This window comes from Ictidomys tridecemlineatus, chromosome 9 (genome assembly GCF_052094955.1).
Source record: "Ictidomys tridecemlineatus isolate mIctTri1 chromosome 9, mIctTri1.hap1, whole genome shotgun sequence".
Lineage (NCBI taxonomy): Eukaryota > Metazoa > Chordata > Mammalia > Rodentia > Sciuridae > Ictidomys > Ictidomys tridecemlineatus.
In genome coordinates this window covers 97,298,516-97,326,325 of record NC_135485.1, presented here as the reverse complement: position 1 = coordinate 97,326,325, position 27,810 = coordinate 97,298,516, and the positions used below count along the sequence as shown (strand labels likewise).

Here is a 27,810-nt window from a genome sequence, read left to right as displayed (position 1 = left end):
ACCTCCAATCCCTGAAGTGGCGTGAACTCTCGGCCAATGAAGAAGTAACTACCCACTCGCCTTGCTCCTCCTCATCCTGCCTTGAGCCTATAAACATCAACACCCTGTTCATGGGCTCTCTCTCACCGGCCCCCCTTTCTCTTCTGTGACTGGCTGCTATGGTCCTGCTAATAAAATCTCGGACAGGTAAATGGTTGTTTTGGCTTGTTGAGTTTAAGGAGCTTTTCCCGCCATTCCTAAACTCCCCACAGATACATACATTGATTTTATGTGTTAATACAGATCATACACCTATTCATTTATTTACTTATATTTTTTAGTGCCAGGGATTGAATCTAGGGGCACTTAACCACTTGGCCATGTTCTCAGCATTTTTTTGTTTTTGTTTTTGTTTTTTATACAGAGACAGGGTTTCATTGAGTTGCTTAGCACCTAGCTTTGTGCTGAGGCTGGCTTTAAACTCCTGATCCTCCTGCCTCTGCCTTCAGAGCTGCTGGGATTATAGGAGTGCACCACGATGTTTGGCCACACTGCTTCATTTATATAAATATAATTTATAAAACTGACATAAATTTTGTTGCACAGAATAGGCTTTCAAATGAGATACAGTATGGACTGTTATACTTATGGTAGAACCTCTCAAATCCGCTCTAAATCACATTACAAGGTATTTCAAAAAAGCATTAAAGCCTGGCATGGTGGTGCATGACTGTAATATCAGCAACTTGGAAGTTGAGACAGGAGGATTATGAGTTCAAGGTCAGTCTCAGCAAAAAGTGAGGTGAGCAACTCAGTGAGGCCCTGTCTCTAAATAAAATACAAAATAGGGCTGGGGATGTGGCTCAGTGGTTGAGTGCTCCTGAGTTCAATTCCCAGTACCAAAAAAGAAAAAAAAAAAAACATTTAAAGCTGGGCATGGTGGCTCATGCTTACAATGCCAGCTTTACGGGAAGTTGAGGGAGGAGGATCACAAGTTAGGCAACACAGCTAGATCCTGTCTAAAAATAGAAAGGGCTTAGGATGTAGCTCAGGGGCAGAGTGTTCCTGGGTCAAAGTCCAGGTAATGCAAAAACAAACAAAAGACTAACAATAACAAGACATTTAAAACTCCCCTAAAAAACTTTAAAATATCAAAATGTATATGTCTTTCAGTTTGTAAATAAAACTGAAAGAATGTAATGATAGATACAGAGAAACAGATTAGTTGTCAGAAAAATACAAGGATTATACAGATATATGTATATGATGAAAATATTAAGTATAGAGTCTTAAACACAAAATAATATTCTCTCAACTACAGGTGACCTATATAAAGGTAAATGCTACTATACTTCAAACAAATCAAGGTATTTATGAAAATTACACTACTGTACAAAATCACATCTATTTTTTTCTGCATTTTAATGAAATCTTATACTTTCTAATTTTTTGCAAATATAAAATGAGAAAAGTATTCTTTCTCTTTCTAATCTTTTCACATTAATATTTTCCTTTTAAACAGCTTATTCGTGACACACTTTCAAATGACAATCCCCAATGAATTCTATGTAAAAATTTCATGACACTATATTTTTGTGCAGCTGTTTATAAATAAGCCATACGTTTATCTTCTAAGAAAATTCATAAAATACATGCAGAGATGAAATTTCAAAAAGCCCTACATATGAATATCATTTTTTCCTTTCTGACCAGTTTTTTGGCCTTTTCCTCTTAGCTGGAGAAAGGAAGAGAGAAAAGATGATGGGGTGATAGATTTAAAGCAAATGTTTCCTCTGTTCACAAATCAGAAACAGTACTTTCAATTCTGTAAATACTTTTTATTTTATTTTCTATCAGGTTGCCTGCCAGTTTATACTGAAAATTTAAGTAGAGAGAAATAAACAGAGTCATATAGCTCTTGTCAAGTAAGAACTGCCCAAACCAAACCCTTTGGTGACTTGTTGACTCATACCACTCAAAAGAAGCCAGTTATTTTATTGCAAATGAAATAAAATTATCTTCTATTAACAAAATTTTCTAGCCATACAGTTTGGCCTATTTACTAACGGTCAAAAAGGAAGCATCAGCCTTTATAACTGAATGAGAAAAGAAGGTCCAAAGAAGAGAAAGCAAAAAGTAGTCTTTAGGGACCCATTTTCTCCCCCCCCCACACTATTAAGTGAGCAAGAAAATTCACTTAGTAATTCTCATAAATGTCTAGTAAAGATGGAACATTTACCATATCAGGAAAAAAATCTCCTGACTCACCATCCATGGGAGAGAAAAGTTCATTGAATTAGAAATATGCAGTGTACTTCTTTTCTAAATACATATCCTTATAGTGAAATTACATGTTCTACCCCAACCCCTCTTCGGTATTGTTTGGTGGGAAAGGAGATCTACTTTTATATCCCACATTTCACAAATGGACTTTGAACTTTTGTATACCTGTCTTTCCCTCCTCCCTCCTCTTCAAAGAATTTTTGAATGTTTATGTGTAGTGTAATCACATATCCTAGTTTTCCTGGAAGAGTCCAAGTTGGCACCTGGTTGATACCCAGAATCTGTTGCAGTTAGTGCTACTTTCATTTTTTAAAAAAAATTTTTAAATTTATTTATTTATTCTTATTTGTTATACATGACAGCAGAATGTATTTCAATTCATAATACACATATAGAGAACAATGTTTCATGTCTTTGGTTGTACACAAAGTAGAGTCAAACATTCCTTTCTTCATACATGTACTTAAGGTAATAATACTTTCGAATTTCAAAAATATTCTGATGTAGTTATACAGTCAATCTAGTTGCATGTGCTGCTGCATTAAATGCTAGGAAAATCACTGTAAAGACCGTATCTCCTTTTTCCTCAAAGGGTTTAGAAAAATACATAGTTTAACAGAAAATTGGTAAAACGTTCACTCAATTTTATTTCCTAGATTTACATGGTATCTCTATCTCTCCTATTTTGACAGCATTCTTTTTTTTCCTATTTATTTTTGTAGTTGTAGGTAGACAGATTGCCTTTATTTTGTTATGTGATGCTAAGAATTGAACCCAGTGCCCTACATGTGCTAGGCAAGTGCTCCGCCACTGAGCCACATCTCTAGCCCCTGACTCAGCATTCTTCCAAGTGTGAATGTGCCTTGCTTTTATAAAACAGTACAAAAATATACTTAATGTTGTACAAAATGTCATTAGCAAGACCTGGGCTGCTCACTTTTTCACTGGCCTTAAGCTGCCTTTCTCTTCAATAGAGTAACATGTGCCTGTTCCACAAACTACAAAAACCTGGTTTTCAATATCACTAAAATTCTAATCAATTCCTCTACCTTTATCAATTCAGCTGATGCTCTAAAATTTGAATCTTGATTTTAGTAATCCTGGATAACCTAGAGGACCATTCCTGAGTTGTGGATTCAACACATTATCTTAAATGTGCATTGACACTCTTCAACTTAATAGTAAGTTGCTGATAATAATTTAATAGTGCCCCAAATGATGACTATTCATGTAGGCCAGAATTTTAACTAAATTTATTGTACCTTAAAAAAGGTCTTCAAGTAAAAGTTAATAAAAGTAAGGTTAAAAATAGGCTACCATGATTAGATTATTTTTCTATTTATTTATAGAGGCAAAGTATTTTAACTCTTAGGAATAGAAATAGTAAATGTATTTTAGGAAAAACTTTAAATAGAAAATATTTTCTATGTTCTACTAGCATATATTTATAGCAACAATTATTTTTTTCAGAAAACAATTTATGTCACTACTGTATATAGAAAGTTTTAATTTCTGGAAAAACAATTCAAACATTAAGGTGAAAATGCAATTCTATAATTAATTTTTGAACTAATCAGTTTCATATAACTTAAGATTTTCCCCAGAATTTGGCAAAGTGTGTAAAACTACACAAATCAAAAATAATAACCATCTTGAAAATTTAAAGCTTAAAAGAGGAAAAAACAATGCACGGAGACATTAATAAAATGAGAGCTGAATATTGCTACTTCCAAGCCAGAAATAAAAAAACAAAAAACATTTTGAAGAAAAGTAAACCATTCTTTCGTGAAACCAACAATCATTGGGCTATTATAATTATTTAGTTCACTGTTTCTGTCTTTCCTAACCCACACAGCAGATCTGACTACTGGCTATTATCAACCATTCTGCACACACACAAAAAAAAAACAAAAAAAAAAACCCTGTAATCCTCTTCCTTATTCTTTGTCTTAATAAAATCTTTCCTCCTTTTCACCAAGAAACTTCAAACTCATCAAGTATTTCTTCTTTTATGAGACCTTTCCAGACATGCCATCTCTTCTTTCTGCCACAAAAAAAAGATCAAGACAAACCCCTCCACATCTTGCACTGTGATAATATAGTAGTATTACTTATCTGATGACTCAATATTTAGTTACTTTCACATTTACATCCTATATCATGTTATAAAATCTCTTGGGAAAGGACTGAGTGCTATTTATCCTGAGAAGTTCAATTCCATAAGCAGTGTCTGGTACATTGTCAGAGCAATTACTTTCTCAAAAATCAAATTAATCAAAATCATGCCTTTTCCTAATATAATATATGTGATCACTATAAGAATTGAACAAGTGATTTAGGAAAGCTTGTCTATTGTTTCTTGGGAAAATATACATCCTACATTTTTCACCATAATATTGAATATTAATATTCCTTTCCTTTTAGTCTTTTATCTTTATGGTTTTAAAATAATTCAAACTTAGATTCATTAATAATTCATTAATAATTCATTAGTTAATTCAAGAGTTCAAACAAAAATTTATAAAAATTACAACAAAAATTAAAACTAGAGGGGGAGGCTGCTGGGTTTGATCCTAAGCACCACACAAAAATAAATAAAATAAAGGCATGTGTCCAACTACAAAAAAAAATAGAGGAGAGCATTAGTTTAAGAGAAGCTTTTAATTATAATGTTAAAGATTAAATACATTACTGAATAATCAAGTAAATATAAGTCCTTTTGGCCTTTCTGACAAGTGTTTTCTAAATCATATTGTGTATGCAGTATTTCTCTTCTATTTTAACAAATTTAAGAAGATCTTGTATTGCTTATTTGTAACTCAGCCTTTTAACATGTGTTAAAAATCTGTAGAAACTCTTTTCCATGTTGGAAATTCTTTTATATATACAACATATATATCCATCTGACACACGAAACAATTTTTGTAAAATAAAATTTTTAGAGGTAAATAAATTCCACGTTTTGTAAGAGGAATCTATATGGAGCAAAACAGAAACTAGTATTATAGAAGACTTCTAATTTGGGTCTTTGAGAGCTATTACCTGGCCAGGCAACATCCAACTATGTAATGAATCGTCTAGGCAGTTCCTTTGATAAGCCCTATAGTAATTGTTTGAGTACTCCCCAATATTTTCATCTGATTCAAGTATAGGAATCTAGCTTGGCACTGTAAGGGCTTGGCAAATATAGAAAAGGATAATGTCCAGGATTTTATAATGAAAGTTCATTAAACATTATGGTTTCATGTTAGCTTTAGAAATAGAAGCATTATATTGTTGACATATTTAACTGTGTGTTAAAAAATTACCATTAGTACTAAATAAATGTTAAACTATTTTCTACCCTTAATCTTTTCAGTTTGTCTTTTGTCACATTTGACAGATTTTTCACATTGCTTATTCTCTAAGATCATCTGGTATTGTCCAAGATGTTATTAAAGTCACTCATTTTAGTGATACTATAATCTTCTATTTTAAGGGTTTTTTTGGTTTTGTTTTGTTTTCCAGTATTGGGAATTTAACCCAAGGCCTCCTATGTGCTAGGCAAGCACTCTACCACTGAGCTAGATCTGGTGTTACTGTAATCTTAAAAGAGTACAATGTTAATTCTATAATAAACATCACTGCTCAAATTAATAAGAAAACTATGGGTAAGTGTGGGGCATGTTCCTACTACTAAGGTATAGGGCCACTCTATAGAACTTTACAAAATCTCTGAAGATGGCATCACATGACCTTTGAAGTGGATTGCCTTACTAAATTAAACTATAAGCAAAAAGCAAGTTCTTTCCTATAAAATACATTTCTCCATAATTATAAAAAGTAAAAGCAAAAAAGTATGCTTTTTAAAAAACATTCTCATATCAAACCCAACTTTATATGTAAAAGTCTCTGTGGTAGGAATGTGCAGAGAATTGGGCATATCCATGTCAAATCAAACATTCCTAAATATAAGTCAATAGAGTATACTTTCAAAACTAACACGAAGACATTGAATCATTATTTTAATACCTAACTCTTATCCACATTGTAAACATAAAGAGATGCATGCATGATTGTGACTTAATTTCCTTATAAACACAAAAAATTTTTAAAAGATTTACATTTTTTTATTATATTCTAATAAAATTAATGCTGTAAAAGTAATTATGAGTGCTGAGCTATTTAGCTATATTCTTTTCCTTTTAGTCTTTTATCTTTTTGTTTATATTTTTCTTTGTTTCTATTTTCCCATTATATTGAACACTGTTATAAGCTGGATGTGAGGTAAAAAGTTTGCCAAAAGTTCATTTGTGAGACAATGCAAGAAGGCTTAGAGGAGAAATGGTTGGGTTAAGAGAATCTTAACCCCACCAGTGAATTAATCCTCTGATGGGATTAACCAAATAGTAACTGAAGGCAGATACAGTGTGGCTAGAAGAGGTGGGTCATTGGGGGTGTGTCTTTCGGGGTGTGCTTTTTATATTTGGCAAGTGGACTCTCTCTCTCTGTTTCCTGATCATCATGAGCCCCTTCCTTCTACCACACTTTCACCATGATCTGTAGCCTCAACTAAAGCCCCAAGGAATGAAGCCAAGTGTCTATGGACTGAAACCTCTGAAACTGTGAGCCCTAAAATAAACTTTTCCTCCTTTACTGTTTTTGTCAAGTCTTTTAGTTACAGCAGTGAAAAAGCTGACAAGTAAAAAAAAAATTAGTAATTGAGATTTCAATTACTAATTGGGATCAGAATTTTGTAAATCTAGTTTTCCTACTTCCTCTCTTCAAACTAAACTACATCAAAAGGATATAAATAAAACCCAGCATGAATTTCAAATTCTTTATAATTGTCATAAAAATGACAAATAGGAGACTATTTGAGCAGCTTTGTGTTCTGTTCTAAAAGAAATACAAAACCTTAAGAAAATTCCATAACCTTAAAACATTTAGAACCATATTGAAAAGAGAAAACAGCATGTAATACTATGGTAATAATGGCATTAACGTAAAAACAGAAATAATAGTAATATGAACATAAATAAATAAGTAATAGCAGTTACTAAATGTTTCATGTGCTAGGCTTTTAAATTTTTATTATGTTTAATGTTTGTAAGTAATCTTTTCATTTTAGATGTGAGGAAAATGACATACAGAGAAACTGTTTTTGTCCTTCCTTACACAATAAGCAATGAAGCTCAAATTTGAAAAATTTGTTTGATCAGAAAATACACATTTTTTAACTTCTGCTATGCTAGTTCCAAAAAGGTGTTCATAAAATTATACTAGAAGTTTGAATGCAGCTGAAGTTAGCCTAAATGTATTGATAAATTAATTATGCTCTGACTTGTACTCTGAGAGAGAAAATATGTTTTATCAAAGTAAAGAAAAAAGAAGTTTATTTTGGGTGTTTAAGCATTAGGAATGAGATGGATGAGAAGTGTTTTCAATATTTACACATTTAAATGCTTTTTAAAGTATTTCTAATTTACTCTAGGCTTGTTCAATGGTAACACTTCTTATAGAAAATTTTAATTGTTGGAGAGACAAAGAGTAATCGCTAATATTCTTAAACTACCATGCTACATTTGAACTGAATTGAGATCAGATATTAAATAGTCATTTAAAATATGTTTTTTTTTTTTTTGTGGACTTGAAGGAAAGACTAAACTTTCTCATTTCTCTTTGTAAATTTTAGTGATGGATCATCACCAAATGTTGTGGGGTCAAAACCATAAACTAAATTGAGTACTGGTTATTTTTGATATAAGTAACTTTCCTGCAAAAAAGATAAGAAAACATATTTGCTTACCTTGTATTACATGTGAGTTGTCTTTCAAGAAGAAATTATATAGGTATTTGGGAATAAAAGCAGACATACATGCATAAGCCAAGGCTAAGAAAGAAAAAGGCAAATAAAATATTGGTTAATAGGGTAAATGATAAGCATTTTTAGCACATATTCTTCAATTCTTCTGTTAAACAATGATTATAGTATTAAGTGCTAGAAATACAAAATTAAGGGGAAGAAAACCTCAGTTCTTTAAAATAGAAAATATTTTAGACAACAAAAGTCTTTTTAAAATATCTCAAATTGATATCATTAATGATATCTACAAATTTTACAATCTTTAATTAATGCTGATGTACACAAGACTGTAAACTTTAGGATTTAGGACTAATAGCTATAACATATTCTTTCAAACTCAGATCCTTTACTATTCTTGGATCAGTATGAGTGATAATCGAATGCATCAAACTAAACATAACAAAAGCTTTAGTCTAATCGGTGAGAAAATCAGAGAATAGCATGTTTTTAAAAGCAGTCTAACACGATATTTCAATTCTCTTGGAGTATGTTACTGCTACTCAATTCCAGAAATCTATGAATATTCTGATACCAAAAAGAATGTGAGATTACATGTCTAGACATTAATGCTATCTACAATTACATGCGCTAGATGTGATCTATTATTAGGATTTGGGATTTGAATCAACTGAATCTAATAAATATTTATTGAAAAATCTATAAAAAGAAAGCAAAGGGGCTGAAAACTAAAACCTGTCATTAACCCAAAGTTATTAAAACATTAATATTTAAGTTACTAGAATACAAAATAGAACAAGGTAAATTTCCTGAAATACAAAATGCTATATTGGTCAGGAAGAATAAGTCTTCATTAAAGAGGTGTGTTTGAGGGCTGGGGATATGGCTCAAGCGGTAGCACACTAGCCTGGTGTGCGTGCAGCCTAGGTTCGATCCTCAGCACCATATACAAACAAAAATGTTGTCTCTGTCGAAAACTAAAAAAAAAAAAAATAAATGTTAAAATTCTCTCTCTCTCTCTCTCTCTCTCTCTCTTTAAAAAAAAAAGAGGTGTGTTTGAACTGACACACTTTGGAGATATAAAATCAAAGAAAAATGTAGCTAGGGAGTTATTACAAATGCTTTAGAAAGTATCCTTAGACTAAAATTAATCTCTAGAGAGTCAGAAATCTTCTCTCAAGAGTCATAAAATGGTCACCAATGTAGGTAAGTGAATTTAGAATAACCAGTTCAATTCCCAAAAATCTCTAATCATTGTGTCATTACAACTAAAACTCTCCAGTAATAAATTAATCTTTCACATTCTCTAAAATGAATTTAACAGATTCTTTCACAAATTTTATAGTATTTACAAAGTAGAATAGAAGAACGTTAAAACAAAAACCTTTAATCTTTCAACCGATTATTTTAGGATAATACAACAATTATTTTCATGATAAAGAGCCTTACCTTCATTATTAAAATTTAGATACAGGAATGGAGCACAAAGTGAGTCAAGACCTAACACAGAAGGGTTGGAACAAAGGAGTCAAATGAATAATCCATTGGAATTGTACACATATACCTCATTCAATTCTCTGCATTACTTCCAAAGAGATTAAGCATTTTAAGTATTACCCATCCAGACATGAATTCCTTCATGAGTTATTCTGAGGAATATCTAAATGTCTGAAAAATGGCAAGTGTCTAAAACAAATAAGTTATTCTTAACAATATTATTATGAGGTAAAAATCAATATGGCAGTAGAAAAACAAAAATGTCAGAAGGCTTGGAATATGATCCCATCTCTGACACTCTGTGATCTTATCAATTAACATCTTCAGGTATGTTTTCTCATCTAAGAGATGAAGTTTTTGCCTTATGTTCTTTTTCTTTGAAATATTTTTTAAAATCCTTTAAAATTTGTGAAATGAAATACAAACATCTAATATGTTTATTTCACTGATAATAATGCTGTTCATATGTTGTCAAGTTAACAAAATGCACTTAAATTTATCTACAATAGCTAAGGAAGAAATAAAACACCTCTGAAATATACAAACCCAGGAAAAATAATACCTTCATTTAAAGTATGGGAGTAAAAAACAGAAATAAGAAAACATCTATTATATCAAAACTTTCAATAAGAGTAGAGAGCATAATATGAATTTCAATTTATTTCACCTTCATAATCCTAATTTAAAATTTTATCATTGTGGGGCACAGTGGTGCATGCCTGTAATCCCAGTGGTTTGGGATGCTGAAGCCATAGAATCTCAAAATTTAGGTGTGTATTAAAATAACATGGAATGGGATTCTAATTTATAAATTTTTTAATGACCATTAAAAATAATAATGGCAAGAGCTAAAAATTAACAAGTAGTAAAAGATTCTAGGGAAAAACAAGGTAATAAGTAAAATGAGCAGTTTGAGGTAATATTTTATGCTTTAATTCCTAATAACTATGATAAACATAAACTAGGGATGATGAATAAACATTTCAACTCATTCCAAAACTATTTATGGCATAATATTATTTTAATATTTGTACAAATTTAAGATTGTATCTATGGAGCTAGGTGTGGTGGTGCTTGCCTGTAATCCCAGTGCTTGGGAGGTTGAGGGAGGAGGAACATGAGTTCAAAGCCATTTTCAGCAAAAGCAAGGCATTAAGCAACTCAGTGAGACCCTATCTCTAAATAAAATACAAAATAGGGCTGGGGAAGTGGCTCAGTGGCCGAATGCCCCTGAGTTCAACCCCTGCCCCATCCCCACTACAAAAGAAGAAAAAAGAAAAAAAAAAAAAAAGATTGTATCCACAGAGATTGCAAAAACACCAAATATTCCTCATTCCTAGTCAATGTGATTGCAAGTTGTTTAATTTTAAATATGGAGTATTTAAATGATATCTCCTAGGCATTTTGACAAAAGTTTAAAAAAAGATGTTCTCCTATAAACCTTTCTAAAGTGAATCAGAGCTTTAACACTGACTTTTTAAAAGCAGAATATTTGATACTTAGTTTTATTACTCTAAGGAAAGTTTAATAACTAAAAATTTACCTTGCCAGTACACAAGATCAGGATGAGATACTACCCAAGCTTTTAATACACGTCTAAATTTTGCATGACCTTCTGGTGATGATAATAGCTCATCATACTGATGACAGCGAGGAATATCCACTTCAATCTATAAAACAGCAAAGCAATAAGGTATAATTATGACAAAGTGATCCCTCATAAACCCATAACCTCATTCCTTAAAGAAGAGTAGAGAGCATAATATGAATTTCAGTTTATTTCACCTTCATAATACTAGTGTCTAAAGTTTAAAATTTTATTATTGCTGGGCACAGTGGTGTATACTTGTAATCCCAGAGGCTTGGGATGTTGAGGCTGGAGAATCGCAAGTTTGGCCTCAGCAAAAGCGAGGCACTGAGCAACTCACTGAAACTCTGTCTCTAAATAAGATATAAAATAGAACGTGGGGTGTGGTTCAGTGGTCAAGTGACCCTTAGTTAAATCCCTGGTACCCCACATCCTCCCAAAATTATATTATTAATCTTCTAGAAGTAACAAAGAAGTTTCATGTTTATCTAAATAAGGGAAGTGGATTTCTTTTGAAAAGACATGTATTAATAGTTTTCAAATATATCTTCCTTTATTGCCTTGGCCTAAATAAAGTGCCAAATTTTCAGGAACAGAATTATTATCATTTTTCAAAGTGGGTTACTCAACCTAAAGTCCTATAAAATGTTGTTCTAGTCATTAATTTATGAGCTAAGAGGCAACTGAATATTAATAATGAAAGGAGAAAAATTTCCTCATGCTTTTCTAAAATTTAAATACTAGGCAGAGTTATCTTATGTTACTTAAAAAAACTTACTTGTCTATCTGTAGGAATTGGAGTATCTTTATCAATTGCATCATACTTGTCATGAATAGCTCCCTGAAAAAAAACAAAATGTTAATATCCTTAATAAAATTGATAATACATGGCAAATATCTCCTATTCTAAATGCTTGGGACCAGGAATGTTTCAGACGTTGGAGTTTTTCTGATTTTGAAATATTGGCATAAATTATACTGGCTATGTATAGCTAATCTGAAAATTCAAAATCTGAAATGCTCCAAAATATGACTTTTTGAAGCAGTGTGTGAGCAGTCAAAAATTTTCAGATTTTGGGGCATTTTGTAGAGTTCATATTTTTAAATTGTGGATATGCAACAGGAAAAACCTATTTCTTACAAATATGTATTTTGAAAACCTACCCAATACATGCGTATTCAAATCCAAGTTATACTTCAACTTAAGAGTAATTCTTTATATCTTTAACAAGCAGACTTGTGAACAGTATAGACCAAAAGGTTAAAAAGTTCTGTGTGTCATTTAGATACTAAGTATAACACAGCTTTATCGTTTTTCTATCCATTGTTGACTTTTAAATAGCAAATTTCATAAATAGAAGGGATTTTGGCGGGGGGGGGGTGTCATAAGAAAATTTTCTGTTAAAAGTTAGTAAACAAAGAAAAATAAAATGGAATATTTCAAAGTAGTAGTATGGTACCTGGAAACAGAAGTTTGGGATGGACTAGATATCATGAATTATAAACATTTGGGACTAATGGGGTCATCTATATTGTTCAGTTTTTTTAATACACAAAGAATACACGAGCCAACTACTTCAAATTTTGGTCATATTCTATAGGACTGAGCATTAAAAATTCTTACTTTTCTGGCTTATAATCATGATAGAGGAAAAACACAGAGAAATTTGGTGATATTATTTGCTGTATCAATTTCTTTGGGATTTAGACAATCTGACATCAGAAATCCTCTTGGACTTGAGTATTATAACTCTTATAATACTAAAAATTAATATATTACATGGACAATAGACATTCTTGTAAAGTAATCAACTAAATTCAAATAGTTTTATAGATTTCATCAAAGCAATCAAGAATTTTAAAAAAGGAAAATCTTCTAACCTAGTTCCAAAAGGATTAAAAATTTGGGGGGTCAAACAATTTTGAGTTGTTGGTAATAGATATCTACAGGAAAATAAAGGGAAGACTTTCAGTGAGAACCACTAAATAAAATATTAAATAGCATAAACCCAACAAATCTTCAAATAATTTTTCTACTCTATTCTTTTCTTCTGTATTCTTTCTGCTTAAAAATAACCAAATATTCTAATGTTCATATTTACTGCATAATTTTCTAATAATTTAAAAGCATATATGGAAACACTATCTTTTTAAAAATCTTTTATTAGCACTATTTATTAATCAATTTCTAACCTTCTCTTTTCTTTTTTACCTCAACTCCCAGAAGAGCAGCCCAGGTTAAACCCCTCATTAGAGGAGGAATGTCAACTCTTGCTTCTTTCCAAATTTGATTTTTTTTATATGGATAAGCCTATGATATAAATAAAGAAATTTTAAAAAGTTCAAAAAATTAAAGTCATATCAAGTATTTTTTTCCCATCACAGTGTATTCAAACTAGACATCAATAACTAGAAAAACTCTGGAAACCATACAAATGTATAGAAATTAAACAACATGCTTCTGAATAAACCAATGGATCAATAAGAAAATTAGGAAGAAAATTTAAATTTCTTCAAAACAAATAAGAGAAACAAAATAATAAAATCTATGGAAAACAGTAAACACAGTATCAAGAGGGAAGTTTACAGAAATCAATGACTGCACTAAAGAAGCAGAAACACCTCAAATAGACAAGTTATCACCATATCTCAAGGAACTAGGAAAATAAGAACAAAACAAAACAAAAATTAGAAAAGTAACTAATAATGATCAGAGAAGAAACAAATGAAATAGACTAAATGACAATATAAAAAGACTGAGGAAATGAAGAATTGGTTTCTCAAACATATAAACAAAATTGACAAACTCAGTGAGATGAAGGGAAAAGTCGAGATGACTCAAAAAATAAAATAAAATGTGAATAAAAGAGATGCTACAATTGATATCATAGAAATGCAAAAAATCATTAATGATGATTGTAAAAGTTATACTCCCATAAATTTGATAACCTAGAAGAAATGGACAAAATCCTGGGCACAAAACCTTTCCAAAACTGAATTATAAAGATATAGAAAATCTGAAAAAAAATCAATAATAGTAAGATTGAATCAATAACAAAAATTCCCCTGCCATTGTAAAACCCAGCCCAGATGTTTGAATTCTACCAAATATTTAAAGAAGAACCAATGCCAATTATTCTCAAAATAAAAAAGAAGAATTCTTCTAAACACATTGTATGAGAACAATATTATCCTGATATCAAAACCAGACAAGGAAACAAATAAGTAAAACAACAAACCAATATCCTGGATGAAAAAAATCTTCAAATTTCTAGCAAACTGAATCCAAGTACATATTCAAAATATCTACCAGGATCTTGTGGGATACAACTTAGGGATATGAGGATGGTTCAATATACACAAATTAATTAAGTAAAATACCACTTAGTACCACATTAACAGAATGAAGGACAAAAATCATATGATCATCTCAATATATGAAGAAAAAACATTTGATAAAATACAACATTCCTTCTGTGATTAAAAACCGTGAACATGTTAAGTATAGAAGGAAAGTGCCTCAGGGTAATACTGTCCTCATAATAAAGGCCATATATGTAATAGTTAACATACTGAACAGAAAAATGTTGAAAGCTTTCTTTTTAAGTTCTGGAATAAGACAAAGATGTCCACTTTCACTACTTTTATTCAACACAAAACTGAAAGTTCTAGTCAGAGCAACTGTGCAAGAGAAAGAATAACTTTGCAGAATACATAAACCTCTGTTAGAGAAAATTTCAAAGACTGCCTAAAAACTATTAAAACTGATAAATGAATTCAGCAAATTTCCAGTATATAAAATGAACATACAGTGGGATACCACTTAATACCCATACAGAACCCAGTAGCATTTCTATCACAGTAAATTATCTGAAAAATAAACTAAAACAGCAATCCCATTTACAACAGCTACAAACAGACAAAACCCCTAGGAATACTTGTGATGAAGACTGAGTCTGAGGTGAGGGCTTCTGATGTCAGCAGAGGTGAAACAAACCCAACCCATAGCCTATTGCTGAAGCTAGCACTTGGGGACATGGTGGGATATCTTATAATGACCACCTTACCTAGTACTGTTTAGGGTGGGTATGGTGAGGGGCATTCAAGAGGGTACAAGTATATGCATCTCATGCCTGCCATCTACACAGGCTTGTCTCCTATGGTACAGACGTGGGTTGGAGAGGTGGCCTGTGACACATGGTGTTACATCAAGGAAGTGTCTCTGCTTTGCTATGTGTGGTGTCCCAGACGGTTGCATCCACAGCAGCTTGTTGGGCTTCAACTAGCTCAACAGAGCATCATCTCCTTGTCACTCCCCAGAGAGGGGCCACAGCAGGCTGAGGTATCACCATCACAGCTGTAAGATGGCTACCTACCACAGCTGTTAATAAAACTACATTAAAAATAAAACCCTAAGAAAAATTTAACCAAAGAGGTAAAAATATCTCCACAATGAAACTATTAAAAATTAATGAAGGAAATTGAAGAGGACAAAAAGGAAAGATATTCTGTGTTCACAGATTGCAAAAATTGATATTATTAATATAGCCATACTACCCAAAGTTAATTTACAGATTCATGCATTCCCTATCCAAATACCCAAAGCAATCTTGAGCAAAAAGAAAAAATATGGATATAATACATGACTTCAAAATATACCAAACCCTGGACACAGTGTCATATATCTATAATCCCAGTGACTCAGGAGGCTGAGGCAAGAGGATCACAAGTTCAATGCCAACCTAAGCAACTAAGTAAGACCTTGTCTCAAAATAAAAATTAAAAAGGACTTGGGATGTAACTCAGTAGTAAATCACCCTATGGCTCAATTCCCAGTACCAAATAATAATAAAAAGTAGATAAATAAACAAACATAAACACACACACACAGATACATACATACATACATACACACACATACATATATCATAATGCCACAGAAATCAAAACATCTTGAAACTGGCACAAAAACCAACACATAAACAAATAAAACATAATAGAGAGCCTAGAAGTAAATTCAAGCATTTACACACATATACACAGAGTCTCTGCAATAAATGGAGCTGAAAAAATTGGATATTCACAAGCAAAACAATGAAATCAGACCCTTATTTTTCACCATTTATAAAAACCGAATCAAAATGGATTACAGACTTAAATGTAAGACTTAAAACTTGGAAACTATTGGAATAAAACAGGAGAAACACATAGAGACATTGACATGAGCAAGGATTTTTTTTTGGACAAGACTACAAAAGCACAGAAAACAAAAGCAAAACTTGGTGGGATTATAAAAAATTTAAAAGTTTCTGCACAGCAAAGTAAACAATAGAATGAAAAGATAGAATACAGAACAACAACAACAACAACAAAAAAAAAACTGGGAAACTATACATCTGACAAGGGTTGGATATCCAGAATGTGTAAGAATTCCAAAATATCAATTGCAAAAATAAATGCATACATATACACAAAATGCATAAATAATTTTTTTAAAAAATGAAGACCATCACTAATCAATGGCAAAGCAAAACCACAATGAGTTATTATTTCTTCTTCCTTAAGTTAAAAATGGTTACTACTAAAAAAACAATATAATAAGGTCTGTTGAGGATGTGGAGAAAAGGGAACAATTATACTCTTTTGGTGGGAATGTAAATTACTAAAGCCATTCTAGAAAACAATATAAAGTTCCCTCAAAAAATTAAAAATAGACCTATCATATGATCCATTGCTGATCATCCAAAGGTGATCAGGATATCAAAGAGACATCTTCACTTTCTCTCATGTTTATTGTAGCACTATTCACAGTAGTCAAGAAATGAATCAACCTGTGTTCATCAACTGAAGAATGGACAAAGAAAATTTGGTGTATACACACACAAATACTAATCAGGCTTAAAAGGATGAAATTGTGTCACTTGTGACAATATGGACATAACAGGAATACAGGTGTTAAGTGAAATAAGCCAACCACAGAAAGACAAATCTCATATGATCTCACCCAGGTGAAATTTAAAAATGCTGATCTCATAGAAATTTAGAGTAGAATAGTGGTTACCAGAAACTGGGGAGTAGAATGGTGAGGGTGAAATGATAACAAGTTACAGTTAGAAAGGAGAAATTAATTCTGGTGTTCTTTTGCATACTACTGTGAATCTAAATAATACTAATGCATTACCCACTTCAAAAAAGCTAGAAGAAAGGATATTGAATGTTTTCATCACAAAGAAATGTTAAATGATAGATATGCTTACCTTAATTCAAACACCAAACAATGTAGAAATGCCTTAAAATGTCACATTGTACCCCATCAATATGTATATTTTGTCAATTAAATAATAAAAACAACATAAAACAAATGAAAAAAATTTCAACTTATGATCAAGTGCTACCTTTTAGTCTATATAGTTCTTGATATACCAGTGATAATATTGAAGTGTCTGGAATATATTTCTAAGTATTTCTAATCACTGGGTCCAGTTTCATTTATACAAATAAGCAGTGGAATGGACCCTAATCCTCTCTAAAATTTGTAAAATATAATTAAAAAGGAGCGTATTTGAACTCCCTCTTTATTTTGTGCTCTGGGCAGACTATGAAAGGTCATATAGAGAATTAGGGTATCAGCCTCATATGGGTTAAACAAGATAATGTATAAAAAGAGTTTTGTAAAAATCTAGTGATACTAAAAGTGTTCAAAGTCTATATGCCATGAAGCTACTTCTATATGTTGCATATAAAATTTTCCTATTATAAATTACATATTATGATAGATTTCTAGAAGAAAATTATTAGAAACAGGTTATGGATGTAGTTTGAGTTACTTTAGAAAATATTTCAGTTAATTCACAATTATTTTAAAAGAATCAATTCCAAACTCCATATGCCTTTGTTCACTTTGCAACTTTAATATTCAAAAATATCCTATATTAATTTTAGGTTTTTCATTCCTACTAAGAATGAACAATTTGAAAACATTTATGTATTTGTATTATGTGCTTTATCCACTTGTCTCTTTAAATAATGGTGTTTTTCTTTAAAAAGAAAAAATATCCTTCATCTAACATAATTTTGCATATGTTCTCTCATCTTGTTTTTGCTTTTTAATTTTACTTTGTATAAATTCGTATCATTTTTATAATTAAAGAAAATTAATCAGAGAAGATTGGTCACAAAAAATTAGTCTTCTCGTGATATCACAACTAAGAATTAAAGTATAAAAAATTTGTTTATGTGCTATTGTTAATACTTTATATTTTGTAATCCTTACCTTTAGCAGCCTGTCAAAGAGGATAATTCTGTTTAGTTGGTACTCAGTGTCCCTTTCCCGGATGATTAAAGGGAGAGTGGCAGCTGCAGACAATTCGTTATTGCTATTTGAGTGAGGCAAATTAGACTGACTGTAAAAAAAGAACAAAAGCAAAAATATTGACAAAAAGAGTACAAAATTCTAACAAACTAAAACACCATTTTAAATGTTCTATTTAGAAAGGACTTTTCAAGAAAAATGTAGAAAATTCTTACAAATCTAATACAAACAGAAAAGAAAAATAAGTATAAAATGAGACTATATATATATATACACTTACTCATCTTCAAGTAAAGGATAAAATGATTCTCCACCAACATCTTTTAATCTCTGTGAATTAAAAGAAAATATTGATGTATAATCACCTTAGGCAGCAACACTGATGTGTATTTAAAAGAAACAATAATGTAAAAATCATAAACTTATGACAGTACCAAGAAAAATATAAAACAGAATCTAAAAATTATTTCTTCCAAACATGCAAACATATCATGCCTCTACTGATTAAGACTTAGAAATAAAGAAAACTTTTTGTTCTTTTACCTCTAAATATCACTAATAAATGTTAGATACTTATTATAATATTTTTCCCAACACAATACAAAATTACTAACATTAATGTAAAATTTAAATGAGTACTATTAAATCATTTGAAGAAATATTTTTAAAAGTTCTCTATATATACACAATTTACACACACGCACACACACGCAGACACACACACACATATATTAAAAGCCCATCTTACTTTTACTTAGGCATAACACAAACTAAGTCAAAGTGTTAGTAAAGGATTCAACAGAATTTCTTATATCATACTTTGAGCATTTACCATAGTTAACAAATCTACTGACAAAATTTGACTAATGATTTTTCCCTGCAAAATTATTACACTAAACATTGCTACAAATAATAATATTGCTAAGATCATTTTTTAAAAATATATGCAGGCAAGCAGTACTAAAATCTTAGCCTCATCCTAAGCAAGGTGATTATAGTTAATGCAATCTCGCCTGCTACTGTGTTCTTCAACTTCCAATTTGAAGGCAGAATATCTGCTTCTATGGGGATTGACACAAAAGTTTAAGTTCTATGTGCTGTCATTACCAATCTGTTGATAAGACTCATCATGTACCCAAGTGAATTATTTCCAGAATTTTAAAAGTCAAAGAAAATCTTTATGCAACCCTGAAAATTTGACAAACACCAGATTTATACCTGGCTCTTCTCTAAAACTTGATATGCTATGTATTTATCCTTTTATTAAGCTCTATACCTGAGATTCATAGATTCAAATTTTCAATAAAGTAAAAATTTCCAAGTTTTACTATATTATTAAAACACATCTTTTTAAAGGTTGGCTTTGAATATCCTGAATATAACAGACACTATTTTATAAGCATATTTTCGGACTGTCTTTTCTAAAACTTAGTACATATAGATTACAAAAGGATGAAAATACACAGGAATATTTAGGGTAAAACATACTATTTGTGTTCCACATTACCTTAAAAATGAACAAATTAACATTTCTTAATAATTATATAGGGAAAATATTTTAAATTTTAAAAGTAGAACTACAAGGAAATGGAAAAAATAGAATGGAAGCCTTGAGTTCCTTTAACTTGGCTTCAATTTTATTTAAACTAAAAAAAAAAAATTAAAGAGTATAACAAAATCAGATGATACTATATACTTCAGAGGTAATTTATATTTGCTGCTTTGTATTATTATATTTCCACTTTATATATCCTTCTAGAGATCATAAATTCAGTGTATTGAGTTGTGATATTGTAATTTTCTGTTGTTATTGACATTATAACAGACAAGATGTTATAAGGCCCACCTACTATATAATATTTATAATATTAGATGGGTGAAAAAGCACTAAAAAGTAAGAAAAATGCAGTGATAACAAACACAAACTGTGTACAGAGAACACCACTGAAATATACTGATAACTGTAGCCTAGAGATTTGGAGCTTAAAGGGATACAGCTTGGGTGCATGAATAAAGATAGCCAGAGTATAGAAGCCTCTGCTAAAGCCAGGTAAAGACTGAACTATGTATGTGTTTGTGGCTGGGGGTTGGGAGGGTGGTGCTGGAATTGCTAACCTAGATGCAGACAATAAAGTAGAGTATCATTTTTGTCTTGGCTATGGATGATTGAAAAATAAAAAGGGAAGAACTTGAAAGCAACAACCAAAAGAATGATGTTATACTCTACTTATGTATAATGTGTCAAAATACATTCTACTGCTATATATAACTAGAAAAAAAATTAAAAATTAAAAAAAAAACTTAAAAACCTTTTGGAAGTGATTGCTCTTACCGTAGTAAGAAAAAAAGCCATGTGAACTGAAAACTCTTCTCAGAGTTATCAGTCCCCCAAATTGGAAAACAGGCAAATATATAGCTTACCAGAAGCAGAAGCCACTGTTTGGTAAGAACCTAGTAAGAACAATTATTGCAGACTAAGCTCACGTAAAAACAATTACTGCAGACTAAGCACAGGCTAACTTGAGACAGAAAACTTTTAGAGGCCCAGACAGGAAGAAATTTATGTTTCCGAGATTTACTACTACTAGTACTCCAGGTTCTCAGGTAGACAGAGAAATCCCCTCATACTTCCTGTATAAAGAGGGGAAACATAACTAATTTGAAATATCCAGAGTGCTATTTTCCTTAACAAAGTCTGCCCCCTGTGAAGCCTTTTTGTTGGATCTTAACCAATTTGGGGGGTTAACCAGCCTAAATGACAAGAAAGAAGGATAACTGAACTCTAGTCCCTTCTAGTCTTTGTTGTGGGGGAAGAGAAATATCAAACTTCAGGCTCCCTAGCTTTCTGTCTCACCTAAAGAGGTGGGAAAGGGAAGCTAAGAAGTACTTGTGAAGAACAGATCATATTCTAGGAATACAAGCTTACTAAACAATGAAGATCTAATCATAGGATTTTGGACACTTCTCTTCCCCTTTGCTTCATCACCATATTAATGGGGCTTCTCTCTGACAGGGTAAGTTTGAACTGAAGAACTGCTAAGAGCCACAGCCAAGTAATATGATGCATGGCATTTTTGGTTGAAAGGTGATGCCAGCAAGCCACTGAGATGATACGATTATGTTAAGATCTGCATTCTTATGGATATTAGATTCCTGCTGTCCATCTAGGCCTGCCTCTGGACTCCTGGAGAGTTCCCATTGGTTGGGGAAGTGCGGAAGGAGGGACTTCCTGTTGGGGTCCGGGAGAATGGCGCGTGGGTCGTCAGCAATCTTCCCCGGACAGCAATCTTCCCAGGAGCGTACCGGGTATTGGAGGCAGTTTCAAAAATAAAGTTTGTTCCTGCTTGAGTGGCTCGTGATTTTTGTGCCCAGCCAGACTGTGGCAAAGAACTACAAGCCTTAGACTGTATTTTAACAAGAGATTTTTAGGGAAATCCAAAGACAACAGAAGAAAATAATAAAGAACAATAGGAGAAATTTTAGCCTTGACACCACTGCTTTAGGAAACTATTAATAATCTCCTAGCTACATTAACATGAAATCTTAAATTATAGGCCTATTTACCACTTTTATCTAGTACATCATGTCTGGTCTTCAACAAAAAATTACAAGGCACACTAAAAGGCAAGCAAACAAGACAGCTTGAGAAGATAAAGCAAGCTTCAGAACAAACTGAGAAATAGAAGATACTAAAATTATCATACCAGGAATTTAAAACAACTGTTTAATTTGCTAAAGGCTCTAAATAGAAAAAGTGGGAAACATAAAAGAACAAATGGTAATATAGGCAAGAATTGGAAATAATAAAGAAATAAAAGGAAATGCTAGAAAGAAAGGAAGACATCATAAGAGAAATAATCCTTTTGAGAGACATCAGTACACTGAACATGGATAAGGAAGATAAAAGATATGGCAAAAAGAACTTTGAAAACTGAAATGCAAAGAGAAAAATAAATATAGTATCCAAAAACCTTGTGACAATTACAAAAAGTACACATATAATAGAAATATAAGAAGAAATAGAAGAAATATTTTACATAATAGTAACTAAGAAATTTCCAGAATTAAATAGACATCAAATCAAAGATCCAGGAAACTAAGAGAATAGGCAGAACACATACCGAAGGTCTACACCTAGGCATATCATATTCAAATTGCAGAAAATCAAAGACAAAAAGGAAATCCTGAAAGTAGCCAGGGGATGGAGAGCACCTTACACACAGAGGAATGAGGATAAAAAATACGTTGAATTTCACTTAAGGAATCATGTAAGCAAAAAGGAGATGGAAGTAGAATATTCAAGTACTACAGGGTGTGTGTGGGGGGCGGGGGGGAGGGGGCTAACAACCCAGAATTCATATCCAAGTGAAATTATCCATTAAAAGTGAAAAAGGAATATATTTCTTCATAAAGAAAATTAAGTAAATTTGTTGTCGGTAGCCCTGGTTAAGGAAAATTATAAAAGTCAGAAATCAGAATTCACCTAAAGAAAGGAAGAATTAATGTTTGTTTAAAGAAGGTTATAACTGAACGTTAAAATATACATCTTTCTTTTTTAAAATTCTTAATTGGTTTAAAAGATAAGAATTTGTTCAAAATAATAATGGTAACAATTTATTTGTTAATAGTCTATGGATAAGTTAATGAATGATAGCAATGATATAAAGGATGGGAGAAGGATTTACACATACAAATGTTATAAAATACCTGCACTCTCTATCTGCAAATGTAGTGAAAGTGAACTTATGTTACTTGTAAATGTATTTTGCAAACTCTAAGGCAAACATTAAAAATGTTTAAAAGAAGTAAAATTGATCAATTAAAATCAGACAAAATACAAAAAGTATAAGATAAAGGAATAGCAATAGCACAATAATGGACTATGAACAACAAATAGTTTGTAGATGATAGATATAAATCTAACAATCATCACTTTAAATATGAATAGTCCAAATACAACAATTAAAAGATTGAGATTATCAGTATGGATACAAAAATAACATTACATAATATTACCTAAGAAATTTCAAAATTAAATAGACATCAAAACAAAGATTGAGGAAACTCAGAGAAAAGTAGGATATACACCAAAAGTCTACACTTAGGCATATCATATTAATATGCACACTTTATCTATTTTCTCTGGTTTTAATTGATCATTTTACATGATTGATTTTCTTTCCTTTCTTAGCATATCAATTATATTTCTCGAAAATTTATTAGTGTTTGCTTTGGAGTTTACAATATACATTTACAACTAATATAAGTTCACTCACATCAAACATAACAATAGAGGCAGATTATAAGTAACAAATAGAGAAAGATATACTAAACAATCATCAAAATAGAGCTGGAGGCTGGGTGTGATGGTACACATCTATAATCCCATCAGCACGGGAGGCTGAGACAGGATGATTGTGAATTCAAAGCCAACCTCAGCAAAAGCGAGGAACTACGCTACTCAATGAAACCCTGTCTCTAAATAAAATACAAAATAGGCCTGGAGATGTGGCTCAGTGGTCAAGTACCCCTGAGTTCAATTCTAGTACCCTCCCACCAAAAAAAAAAAAAAGAACCAAAAAACCCAGAACTGCCAATTCCTTGAAAGACATAATTTAGAAAAACTCAAAGGAGAAATGTGTAAGTCTGAATACATCAATATGTATTAAAGAAACAGAATCGATAGTTAATAATTTTCCTAAACAGAAGGTATCCTGACCAGATGAGCTCATTAGTGAATACAAATGTTTAAGAAAAAAATTATAATCATCTCTTTGAGTACACAAGCAGAGGAAATACTTCTTTATTCTCTGAGGGCAGAATTATCCTAAAAACAGACAATCACATTACAAAAAAAGAAAACTGCAGGCCAATAGTTCTTGTGAGCACAGAAGCAAAAATTCAATAAAATACTAGCATTTGACTCTAAATAATGTATAAAAATAATTATATACCATAATCCAAGTAAATTTCATTTCAAGCTTACAAGGCTGGTTCAATATGCATAAATCAACTAATATAAACCATCATATCCACAGGTTAAAGAAAAAAATCTTAAAACTTTGTCAAAACATGCATGAAAGCATTTGACAAAATCTAACATCCATTCTTGATAAAAACTCTCAGCAAACTAAAATTAGAGGGAAATGTCTTCATTCTGATAAACAATATCTAGAGAAACATACAGCTAATATGATGATGAAAAAACTAAATTTTTTTACATCTTCTTTTTCTAAAGGCCAGGCATTTACCATACACAAATTTTACCTTGAAAAGAATCAAAAGCATGGGCTGGGGTTTTAGCTCAGTGGTAGAGTGTTTGCCTTGCATGTGTGAGGCCCTGGGTTTAATCCTCAGCACCACATAAAAATAAATAAAATAAAGATATTATGTCCATCTACAACTAAGAAATATTTTTAAAAAAGAAGCAAATGCAAAACTTTAACTCCAGTTACTGTATATGTTAAATTGCAGTAATAAAGAACAAAAAGTAAGATGATTGGACAAATGGCTAGAGGGGTAGAGACATACATAATAAAGCAAAATGTTAATTATAGACTCTATAATAATATTATATTATATTATATCTATGTTAGGATATAGCAAAATATTTAATTGTTGGGACATATAATAAATATTTTTAGCTTTTTGGGTCATGTGATCTCTGTTGCAACCACTTAACTCTGTCAATGTAGCACAAAACAGCTCTAAATAATAGGTATATAATAGGTGTGACTTGATTCGACCAAGACATCATACCAACCCCTAATCTATGTACTAAGTTGTTCACTGCAAAATTTTTTCAACTCTTCTCTAAAAATTTTCATAATAAAAGTTAGAAAAAATAATACATATAAATACATTCTATTTATGATAGTGGCAGTAAGAATGCATCTGATAATGAATATAGACAGTATAAAGAAAATTTATAAGAACTTCAATAAATATCATACCTATGGAATGTTCAAAAAATAGGACTCCATATTTTACAAATATCAATTTCCTACAAATAAACCTATAAATTCAATGTAATTTCAATCGAAATCCTATACATATTTTAATGAAACTCTGTAAGATGATAACAGAAATCAATAGTAGAGCAAGATGTGAAAGAGCTCCTATCCCATTTTAAGATAATAAATTGAGGCTCTTCCAATTTATGGAATTTGTTTAAAATTTCAAGGAAATTTTAAAGAATCTGTATATACACTGTAAAACTGGCTAAGGTTAAACAAACAGGCCTACAAAGCAGAATAGAAACACTCAGACACATATCCATGCGTATTCCAAAAAGGTGGAATTACAGATCAAAACAGGAGAAAATAATCTATTTAACATATGGTGATGAGACAAGGGATTATTTCCTATGAACAAAATATGTAATTGGACATCTTTGTCACAAGTACTTTAGATATAAATTCCAGGTAGACTAAAGAACTAAATATGATAAAAATTATTTAAATATTTTAGAAACAATACAGAAAAATATTACAAAAAATATTTATAACTTGATACAACTTTAAATAGGTTACAACAAGCACAACATATCAAATAAAATATATTAAATTAGAAATAAAGATGTTGATAAAAATTTCAAATTCTATTCACTAAAAGTCCAATTAAAAGAAAAACAAAAGATTAGAAGATGACACATAGCCAACAAAGACACCACATCTGGATGTAGTTTTTAGAAGCCCTCAAATCAATAAGAAATTATTCAGAAATAGTGATAAAAGATATGAACTAGTATATATGAACAGCTAAAAATATGAAGAGGCTGACAAATGCACTAAAAATTAGATTAGGATTAGTATCACTGAAAAATATCATTTGTAACACTAGATTAACAAAAACAAGATTTTTTTAAAAAGTGATAACTCTAAGTGGAGAAATGAGAATATTTATCCAAAGATGATGAAAAGATGAACAATCATTTTTGTGAAGAATCACACAATATATAATAAAGCTAAAATTATACAGATTCTATTTTCTAGAAATAGCACTCTGTGGCATATATCTTACAGAAATTCTCACATATTTTATGAAATCTGGGAGGTGTACAAAGCTTAATGTGCATCTTTAAAGGTATTTTAAGAAATACCTGAAGCAAATTTGGCAAAGTATTTTTCTTACGTTTCTTAGCTGGCATAAAGACAATGTAACAGTAGTATCATCTAATAGGGAGCTTCTATCTCGTCCTTGTCCAAAGCTTTCACCATCTTCAAAGAGAAAACTAAAAGAGATTTTTAAAAAATTATAATTAGCATATAAAATCCAATTTATTGTTTTTTCTAGAAAATAAAATTTTTCAAAGTAATAATCCCTTCATCAAGAAATAAATTTTAGAAGGTATAACTGGTAGTTGAGACTTCTCCAAACAAGTCCTATTTTTAGGTATCTCTTGAGTTGATATGAACACAGTATTTATATATAAAGCATTGCACAGTTGGATGCAGTGGCAATTGCCAGTAACTCCAGCTACTTAGGAGGTTGAGGCAGGATGATCACAAGGTTGAAGGCAGTCTTGGCAATTTAGCAAACAAAATAAAATAAAAAGAGCTGAGGAAGTAGTACATTGGTAAATTGTCTCTAGATTCAATCCCTATTACTACACCCCCACACACACAAAATAAATGCATTTTAGGAATACAAGGTTATCATTTACAACTGTTCATGTAGTTTCAATGCTAAACTTACTATCCTGACACTATACAAAGATGTTCCTGAAGTTTATATAGGTGAAAAATGATAAAGGGAAAAAGAAAAAACACATTCTCAATTCTTAGGGGAAAGAATATTGACTAACAATTGATTGTTTAAAATTTCAATGAGGGGATGTGGCTCAAGCGGTAGCACGCTTGCCTGGCATGCGTTCAGCCCAGGTTGGATCCTCAGCACCACATACAAACAAAGATGTTATGTCTGCCAAAAACTAAAAAAAAATTAATATTAAAATTTCAATGAATTCTATATGCCAGACATGGTGGCTCATGATTATAATTCCATGGACTTAGGAGGCTGAGATAAGAGGATCGCCAGTTTGAGGACAGTCTCAGCAACTAGCAAGGCCCTGTCTCAAAATTAAAAAAAAAAAAAAAAGAGCAGGGGATGTGGCTCAGTGGTTAAAAATTCTTGGATTAGATCCCTGACATAAAAAATAAATAAATAAGAATCTATATATCTTTCAAATCATTTCTTCCTAGTATTTCCATCATCTTCATCTCTGTTTTTTACTTAATTCAATGGATGAGTGGTATAATTGAAGTAAATATATCTAAAAATCAGTTTTAAAGGGAAAAAAAGTGGAAACCTAGTGGTCTATCCAAATAATTTATCAAAATAAAAAAG

General features: G+C 31.3%; 1 protein-coding gene across 7 annotated transcripts in view; it reads right to left on the bottom strand.

Annotated features, from left to right (window-relative positions):
- Tbck (TBC1 domain containing kinase) overlaps nucleotides 1-27,810 on the bottom strand; it is a 215,916-nt gene that overhangs the window by 122,679 nt on the left and 65,427 nt on the right. For 6 of the 7 annotated variants that reach the window (XR_013426040.1, XM_021720499.3, XM_040293008.2 and 3 more), the window contains 8 exons: nucleotides 26,596-26,695; nucleotides 18,743-18,792; nucleotides 18,424-18,553; nucleotides 13,363-13,461; nucleotides 11,929-11,991; nucleotides 11,106-11,232; nucleotides 9,515-9,565; nucleotides 8,051-8,134 (listed from right to left, as the gene is read on the bottom strand). Coding sequence is in view for 6 of the 7 variants with exons in the window: in XM_021720499.3 (XP_021576174.1) it covers nucleotides 8,051-8,134; nucleotides 9,515-9,565; nucleotides 11,106-11,232; nucleotides 11,929-11,991; nucleotides 13,363-13,461; nucleotides 18,424-18,553; nucleotides 18,743-18,792; nucleotides 26,596-26,695 (704 nt within the window). In the remaining variant the exon portion in view is untranslated. The remainder of the gene's footprint in view (nucleotides 1-8,050; nucleotides 8,135-9,514; nucleotides 9,566-11,105; nucleotides 11,233-11,928; nucleotides 11,992-13,362; nucleotides 13,462-18,423; nucleotides 18,554-18,742; nucleotides 18,793-26,595; nucleotides 26,696-27,810) is intronic. The other variant, XM_040293010.2, reaches the window with a different exon arrangement.